The 9,418-nt window shown below is 47.0% G+C and overlaps 1 protein-coding gene across 3 annotated transcripts; it reads right to left on the bottom strand.

Annotated features, from left to right (window-relative positions):
• Window positions 1-217: 217 nt before the first annotated feature.
• LOC132807095 (gastrula zinc finger protein XlCGF7.1-like) lies at window positions 218-4,472 on the bottom strand. Of its 3 annotated transcripts, none has more exons than XM_060821398.1 (2): window positions 4,384-4,472; window positions 218-1,795 (listed from the first exon to the last, which is right to left on the bottom strand). In XM_060821398.1, exon 2 carries the CDS (start codon window positions 1,484-1,486, stop codon window positions 797-799), a length of 690 nt encoding a protein of 229 aa, XP_060677381.1. In that variant the 5' UTR covers window positions 1,487-1,795; window positions 4,384-4,472; the 3' UTR covers window positions 218-796. The 3 variants fall into 3 exon arrangements, with proteins under 3 accessions (XP_060677381.1, XP_060677379.1, XP_060677380.1); XM_060821396.1 differs by having other exon boundaries at window positions 4,225-4,466; XM_060821397.1 differs by having other exon boundaries at window positions 4,358-4,466.
• Window positions 4,473-9,418: the final 4,946 nt, after the last annotated feature.

The raw sequence follows: 9,418 nt of genomic DNA, 5'->3' as shown, positions 1-9,418 counted from the left end.
ACATCCCGCTGCAGACAGTAAACTTTACAATGCTGATGAAACGATGCAGTACCTGCAGAGATGACAAACTTAACAGCTTCTAACAATACTAGCTACTGATTCACTAGCTCCTTTTGATACATGACATTGGAAACATAGTGCAGGAAGCTGAAAGAAATGAGCAGCTTTAAAAGAAAAACCGGTGCATCTCAGAGATTTCAATGTCTGAGTCCAATGATAAGTTCAGGTAACCTTTATTGTGACCCAACTTTGTTACTGCTTCAGATTTCCCCAGCAAAAATGCATTTGAAAAGTAGCTTATTTCATTTTAAAACAGCTCAAGGTACACACACTCCCCATCCCCTATTTTCTTTACTATTGGTTGTCCCTTTGTAAATGGACCTTGGTACAGCCTTAACCCACAAGAAGTATTGCCTCACTCAGCAATTTCAACCCATGCTCTGTATCCAAGTAAATTTCTCCCCACTCATTTCCCAGAAATGAGGGAGGGCAGTCAAGAGTCAACCACACTGCTATGGGTCTGGAGTCACATGTAGGCCACACCAGGTAAAGGATGCAGCTGGGATGACCGAGTAAATCCTTTCCCACAACAGAAGTTTCCTTCCCTAAAAAGGACGAGAGTGAATCAGATGGGGATTTTCATTTTTGCCCTAAAAATGGTTTCATCATTAGATTCTGAATTCCAGATTTCTGACCGAATTCCAATTCTGCCACCTGCCAAGGCGGGATTTGAACCCAGGAGTCCCCAGAACTGGGTTGACAGTCCAGCTGATAATGGCACTCGGCCACTGTTCCTTCAATTCCCCTGCGATGGCTCGTGTACTCGCTGGTGCCTCTGCAGGTGGGAGGAGCTGGTGAAGCCCTTCCCGCACAGAGAGCAGGTGAGCAGGTTGTCTCCGGTGTGGACCCGCTGGTGGGTCAACAGGCTGCAGGAATCGATGAATCCCTTCCCGCACTCTGAACAGGTGAACGGCCTCTCCCCAGTGTGGACCCGCTCATGCTGCCGCAAGTTGCCCACATGACTGAAGCCCCTCCTGCACACGGGGCACGTGAATGGCTTCTCTCCCGTGTGGATCCGCTCGTGCGTCTGCAGGTTGCCCATCCGACTGAATCCCTTTCCGCACACTGAGCAGGTGAATGGCCTCTCCCCCGTGTGGACCCGTTTGTGGACCAGCAAGGTAGATGACTGAGCAAACCCCCTCCCACACACAGGGCACGTGAAAGGCTTCTCTCCCGTGTGGACCCGCTCGTGTGTCTGCAGGTTGCCCATCCGACTGAATCCCTGCCCACACATGGAGCAGGTGAATGGCCTCTCCCCTGTGTGAACTCGCTGGTGTGCCAACAGGTTGCACAGCCAACTGAATCCCTTCCCACAGTCGGTGCAGGAGAATGGCCTCTCCCCAGTGTGAACGCGTCTGTGAGTTTCTAGCACCGAGGGGGAAGGGAACCCTTTCCCACAATCCTCACATTTCCACGGTTTCCCCATGGAGACAGCTTTCCTTGTGTCACTCTGGGTTTGAAATTACAAACAAAATACGTCCACAGTCTCTCCCCACCACGAATGGTGAGATTTTGATCCCCCAAGCTGGGCAAATGGTTTAAAGCAGCTTTTACAGTCAGCACACTGAATCTCCCTCACTTTCTGCCATACCGGTTTCCAAAATCTCTCCAGCAGACAAAAGCAAACGTTTCTTCTCAATTTGAACAGTTGCTGATATTCAAATCCCAGTGAAGCAAGTGGTTCTGTCAAAAGTTAATGTATCAATTGCTTCCAGATTTCTTTCCACATGTCTTCCTGCAAAAGAAATTCATAAAATAAGTGATTACTGTCAGTACAGTTAAATAAACATAACATAGGTGGCAATTCCTGTAGATTCCCAGGTGCCTGCTGATCACACATTATCCAGGACACAGAAACCTGAATACCCTCATGCCTTAAGTGTGTATGGAAGAAAACTTCATTTTTGGTGACAATGACCTGGAATGAGCTGCCTACAAAAGGTGCTGGAAATGGAGCTGAGTCAAGGACATGATAATGAAATGTCAAGAGAAAACCTCACCCTTTGTGAATCCAACATTTTACTCTCTCCCCTCCACTCCATGGAAATAGTGATTTGTGAAACTCGAGACTTGGAGTTGCTAATATCCTGTTGTGTGGGTTTTGGTAGAAACTGTTGTTACCACGCTCTGAGTTCATTGTCATTCATTGTCGGTCAGTGGATTACCCAGCATACACAAACCAGGAGCACCACCCACCCACCCCCGCCGGACCCACAGTCTCACTACCTGGGACACCAATATACAGACTAGCCAAGGAACTCCAAAGGGTAAAACACCTAGTATAAGACTCACACCACTCAATTCAATCTATCCAAGAATTTCTGAACACCAAAGACACCGAGATAGAAGAGGATGGTCTGCATTGACGTAACATCCATGTTCACATCCATTAACATTAACCTGGCCAAAGAACACCGATTACACTACTGGAAGAACCAAAGACACAAACACCAAACAGTGCCAACTTTATCAGCAAAAAGAACACTGTCAAGTTGCTGGACATGTGCATTACCACCCACTTCACATTCAATAACAAGATCTAAAAACTAATCAACAGAACACGCATGGGATCACCAACATCAAGATTCCTAGCAGAAACAGTAATGCAGACCGTCAAACAAACAGCCCTGCCAACTATCCAACCCAAACTTTGAGATGCTGCATGGGTGACACCTTTGTCATCACAAAATGCAACAAATTAGAAGAAACCTACAATACCATTAACAATAGCCTAACTGGCATAAAATTCACAAAAGAGGAGAACAAAGTGCCATTCCTAGATGTCACAGTAGAGCGAACAGTCAATGGGGAACTTTAAACCAATGTCTACAGGAAAATGACACACATGGACCAAATACTTAACTACAGAAGCAATCATCACAACACCCACAAACGAAGCTGCATCAGGACATTATTTCAACAAGCCACCACATCGCAGCACAGAGGGACTAAGAACAGTAGAAGAGAAATACCTACACAGCACATTCGAGAAGAACAAGTACCCAATAAACGCAGTCCACCCATTTCTCAACAACAAACCCAAACAACCAGACACGACGCGCCCAGAAACCCTGGCCACATTACCTACCATCAAAGACATCTCTAAAATGACTTCCAGACTACTCAGACCTCTTGGCATCATGGTCGCCCACAACCCTACCAACACACTCATCAGCAGTGAATGAACTTAAAAGAGCCCACACAAACAACCACCAAAATGAATGTCATTTACAAAATACCATGCAAGGAATGTAATGAAGATCACATCAGACAAACGGACAGAAAACTAGCCACCAGAATACATGAACGTCAACCAGCTGCAAAAAGACATGACCCACTATCGCTAGTATTTCTACTTACAGATGAAGAAGGATACTACTTTGACTGGGACAACACATCCATCCTAGGACAAACTAAACAGGATTGCTCAAAGCATGGCATTCCAACTAGAACTCCAACAAACACATTGATAATGGACCCCATGTACCATCCTCTGAGAAAAAGAATCGGAAATGGTAAGACACTAAGAAACCAAAACACTTAAATAGAAAGCAGGACGTAACACCAGTGCTTCAGTGTAGGCTCAGTAATGATGTTGAAAATGTGTTGCTGGTTAAAGCACAGCAGGTCAGGCAGCATCCAAGGAATAGGAAATTCGACGTTTCGGGCAAGGATTAGAAGGGCTTATGCCCGAAACGTCGAATTTCCTATTCCTTGGATGCTGCCTGACCTGCTGTGCTTTAACCAGCAACACATTTTCAACTGTGATCTCCAGCATCTGCAGACCTCATTTTTGACTCAGTGATGATGTTACCTAGTTAGATGACAAAACATCTGAAAATGATCCTCCTAGATCAGCGAGCAAACTTACATCCATAATGAGGAAATTCCAGTTGACACAAACGCTGCCACAGGGTTGGAATTCTCTCCCAGAAATGACAATTGATGGTGCCCTCACCAAGATGGCCGCCCGCGCTCCCCGCCCCAAGACAACATGCGCCATACCCTCACAAAGATGGCGGCCCGTTGCCTAGCCAACACGGGAGCTCCTTCGCCAGTGATGTAAACATTGAGGCTGTTGTTGCTTTTATTCGCGGCCTGCGGCCTCCCCCTAGGAGTTTATAAACTCCCCAGTCTCCCTCCTCCCGCGGTTCCCAATCCTACCCTGTCTCACTGTCTCCTCTCCCCGGGGGCAGGAGCCAGGTCTTGGCGCTCGGGCCTGGCGACCTCCCCGGGATGTTTCTGAAACCTGGTCCTGTTCTGAAGAAGGATCCCCGGACCCGAAACACGTCCTCACATTTCTCTCAACACGAGCTGCCGGACCTGCTCAGCTTTTCCAGCGGTTTCTGTTCTTGTTCCTTCAGCCGCCGGCGCCATTCCTCTCCCACACTCAGTCACACTGGCTTTGTCCCACTGCAGCACCTGCACTGCACATGCGTCAACTCACAAAGGGCTAGGTACACTGTCCGTGACGTCACTGTGTAGTGGGCGTGGGTCGAATTGTCATCCAACCAATCGGAGACAACGGGGGCGGGGCGAATGTGTTCCTTGCGACAAGGATGGGTGCTGGGTCCACTACTTTTCATCATTTGTATAAATGATGTGGATGTCAATATAGGAGTTATAGTTAGTAAGTTTGCAGATGACACTAAAATGTAGTGGACAGCGAAGATGGTTAACTCAAAGGACAACAGGACCTTTATCAGATGGGCCAAAAGGCTGAGGAGTGGCAGATGGAGTTCAATTTAGATAAATATGAGGTGCAGTATTTTGGAAAAGCAAATCAGAGGAGGACTTATACACTTGATAGTACCAGCCTCCACCACTTCCTTTGGCAGCTTGTTCCACACATGCCATACCTTCTGTGTGAAAATGTTGCTAATCAAGTTCCTTTTAAATCTTTCCCCTCTCACCTCAACCTTAAGATCTCTAGTGCTTTAAGGTTTACCGGCAGTAAGTGTGCTGAGCGGGGAGCCCAGTGAAGGGTTTAGGTGGGGTTTGTTTTAATCTGCTCATTTCTTTCAGCCATCAACAGTGTGGTTTCAATGTTGCGAATCAGAAGGAGTGTGAATCAGTAACTGGCATCGTGAGAAGCCTTATGATTTTCAGTGTTGCAGGTATTACATTGTTTCATCAGTAAACTTCATCATTGTAAACTTGACTGGCAGCAGCAGGAGGTGTGGGCTGTATTCATTAGAAACAATGAAGCAGTTAGTTAACACACATACGAGAGGGCAGAGTGGGATTTGTCTATTGATTTTCAGAAGGTTCTGGGTGCTGTGATCCAGGGCAAACACAACTGCGATATTGGATTAGATTAGATTACTAATGGTTCTGGACTTCATCACCCTGGGGAAAAGAGCTTTCCCATTTACCCTATCCATGCCATTCAGGATTTTATAAACATCGATAAGATCACTCCTTAGCCTCTGATGCTCCAAGGAAAACAGTCCCATCCTATTCAGCCTCTCCTTTTACCACAAATCCTCCAACCCTGGTGACATCCTTATCAATCTTTTCTGCATCCTTTCAAGTTTCACAACATCCTTCCTATCCTGTAGCAAGGAGACCAGAATCGAATGCAATATTCCAAAAGTGGCCTTACCAATGTCGTGTACAGCCACACCATGACCTTTCAACAACTGTACTCAATGCTCTGACAACTAAAGCCAAGTGTACAAACTATCTTTACAATCCTGTCTACCTGTGACTCCACTTCTAAGGAACTATGAATCTGCGATAGTCATACAGTATGGAAACAGACCTTCTGGCCAACCAGTCCATGCCAGCCATAATGTCAAATTAAACTAGTGTATCCTGCCTGCTCCTGTATCCCTCCAAACCTTTCCTACTCATGTACTTATCCGAATATCTTTTAATTGTACCTGCATCCACCACTTCCTCAGGTGAACCACACGCTGTGTAAAATTAGTATTTGAATGGCAAGGATGAGGTTGAATTGAAATGATTCATAAAATAAACTGTTTCGACCAAACCCCCTACAGAAGGTATGGTAGCAACTCCAACTCTGGAGTCTCTCAAATCACTATTTCCATGGAGTGGAGGGGAGTGAAGTGTTGGATTCACACTATTTACTCAGCTTGGGGATCAGAATCTCACCCCTCGCAGTGGGGAGAGACTGTGAACCCATTCTGTTTATAATTTCAAACCCAGAGTGACACAAGGAAAGCTCCCACCATGGGGAAGCCGTGGAAATGTGGGGACTGTGGGAAAGGATTCCTTTATCCATCAGTGCTGGAAACTCCTGGATGCGTTCACATCGGGGAGAGGCTGTTCACCTGCCCCGAGTGTGGGAAGAGATTCAGTCAGATGGGCTATCTGCAGATGCACCAGCGGGTCCACACGTGTCCCGTGTGCAGTCAACTGAACTCATGATCCACCAGAGCGTCCATACCGGGGAGAGGCCATTCATCTGCTCAGAGTGTGGGAAAGGCTTTAATCGACTGTGCACCTTGCAGACCCACCAGCGGGTCCACACAGGCGACAGGCCGTTCATCTGCCCTGAGTGTGGGAAGGGGTTCGCTCATTCATTTACATTGCTGATCCACAAGCAGATCCACACCGGGAAGAGGCCATTCGCGTGCTCCGAGTGCGGGAAGGGGTTCATGAATTCTTTCACCCTGCTGAGGCACCAGCGGGTTCACATTGGGAAGAGGTCATTCATCTGCTCTCAGTGCGGGAATGGCTTCACCCGCTCCTCCCACCTGCGGAGGCACCAGCGAGTTCACAGCCATCGCAGGGGGGTTGAAGGAGCGACGGCCGAGTCCCATTATTGACCAGACTATCAACCCAGTTCCGGGCACTCCTGGATTTGAATCCCGCTGCGGCAGATGACGGCATTGGAATTTGGTCAGAAATCCGGAGTTCTGCATCTAATGATGAAACCACGTCCTTTTTCGAGAAGGAAACTGTCGTGGCAAGAAATGATTCACTCAGTCGTCCCAACTGCATCCTTTACCCAGTCTGGCCTACACGTGCCTCCAGACTGGTTGTGGGTAGGGGGGGAGGGGCGGGGTGGTGGTGTTGCTTCGACCTTGAGTGTTTTCGTATGCCTTTTGCTGGGGAGATCTGAAGTTGTAACAAAGTTGGGTCACAATAAAGTTTCTTAAACTTACTGCTGGACTTGGATGTATCTCTTCAGCTCCGAGACTCTGAGCCTCATTTCTGATGACGGACTTTTGCCCAAAACGACGATTCTCCTGCTCCTCGGATGCTGCCTGACCTCCTGTGCTTTTCCAGCACCACATTCTTGACTTTCATTGAAAACCAAGAGATCCAAAGGTTTCTGTTTTAAAACTGCTCATTTCTTTCAGCTTCCAGCACTAAGTTTCCAATGTCGTGTATCAGAAAGAACAATGAATGAGTAGCTAGAATCATTAGAAATTGTAATTTTTTTCAGGAGTGCAGGTTCTGCATCATTTCGTCGGTATTATAAAGTTTACTGGCAGCAGTGGCAAGTGTGGGCTGTGTTCACTAGAAATGATGTGGAGGAGTCAGTCTTGGACGGGCATGGAGTCAAGAGTGTGGTGCTGGAAAAGCACAGCAGGTCAGGCAGCATCAGAGGGGCAGGAGAATCAACATTTATGTCGATTGAAGACAGATGCTACCTCAGAACACTGTGTACCTGGGTTCAATTCCAGCCTTGGGCGACTGTCTGTGTGGAGTTTGTACATTCTCCACCGGTCTCTGTTAGTTCCCTTCAGGTGCTCCGGTTTCCTCTCTCAATTCAAAGATGTGCAGGTTAGGCGAATTGGCTATGTAAAATTGCCCATAGTGTTCAGAGATGTGTAGGTTTGGTGCACTAGTCAGGGGTAAATGTTGAGTAATGAGGTAGAAGAATAGGTCTGGGTGGGGTTACCCTTCAGAGGTTTTGTGTGAACTTGTTGGGCCGAAGGGTCTGTTCCCACATTGTAGGGATTCTATAAATTTATTGACCCTGTTCTGTGTCTGGGTGAGGAGTCAGCTGATCATCCAATATGGAGAGACATGAGGACACCCGCACCACAGAAACCATGGAAATGTGCAGACTGTGGGAAGGGATACAAATGCCCATCCATGCTGGAAGTCTCATTGATGCAGTCACACTGGGGAGAAGCCATTCATCTGCTCTCTTTGTGGGAAGGGATTCAATTATCTGACCTTGAGAAACATGAATGCACTCACAGGGGGAGAGGCCATTCAACTGCCCTGAGTGTGGGAAGGGATTCAGTGATTCATCCAACCTGCTGACACACCAGTGAAATCACACTGGGGAGAGGCCATTCCCCTGCTCTGTGTGTGACAACGCATTATCTCAGTTATCAACCTCTAGGCACACCAACTGGTTCACACTGATGAGATACCTTTCAAATGTTCACACTGTGAGAAAAGCTTTAAACACAGACATGAAATGCTGATACATGCGTATGTTCACATTGGGGAGAGGCCATTCCCCTGCTCTCTGTGTGGGAAACGATTTGTCTATTCAAAATAACCTTCTGAAACCCCAACGAATACACAGTGGTGAGAAACTGCTGCTTTTGTGGGAAAGGATTTACTCAGTCATCACATCCTCTCAGACACCAGCAAGTTCATACCTGACTGCAGGCAGCTGTATGCTGCTGCTATTCTCAATAAAATTCTGATGAGTACCGCCTCTCCCCCATAGGAGGACCAGGAAACGCGGTGCTTGTGATGTCACGTGGGTAGGCCCCCAGAAGGCGGCATTGTGTTACTTTATTCTCAGAGAGAAACTCTGACTTTGAAAGAATTAATTAAAACGTGATGAAGCAAAGTTTGTCCCATTGCAGGCAGAGCTGGGCACACACAAACACATGGATACACAAAGGCATCAAATCAGATTCACAGACAGCTATAAAGATACTTTCACACACAGGCTTCCAGGACAGTGTGTGCCATTGCAGACAGAGCTTGTCATTCATACACAGACAAACACACTCAAACTTCCCTCCAAGATAAACTGCGTCCCATTGCTTGCAGAGAGAGTCACATCAACACAGAAAAACAGACATTAATACCGAGACGGACATGCAATACAGAGTGAGACACAGAATCACTGACTTTTACAAACATGTCCACAGAGAAATACACACACAATGTTGTGTTCGAAGTTAAAAATCACACAACACCAGGTTATAGTCCAACAGGTTTAATTGGAAGCACACTAGCTTTCGGAGCGACGCTCCTTCATCAGGTGACAATCACCTGATGAAGGAGCAGCGCTCTGAAAGCTAGTGCTTCCAATTAAACCTGTTCGTCTATAACCTGGTGTTGTGTGATTTTTGACTTTGTACACCCCAGCCCAACACCAGCATCTCCAAATGTTGTGTTCAGCTGT

Source organism: Hemiscyllium ocellatum, assembly GCF_020745735.1.
Source record: "Hemiscyllium ocellatum isolate sHemOce1 chromosome 27 unlocalized genomic scaffold, sHemOce1.pat.X.cur. SUPER_27_unloc_1, whole genome shotgun sequence".
Classification (NCBI taxonomy): Eukaryota; Metazoa; Chordata; class Chondrichthyes; order Orectolobiformes; family Hemiscylliidae; genus Hemiscyllium; species Hemiscyllium ocellatum.
Note: the sequence above shows the minus strand (reverse complement) of the source record. Positions and strands in the feature narration are given on the sequence as shown.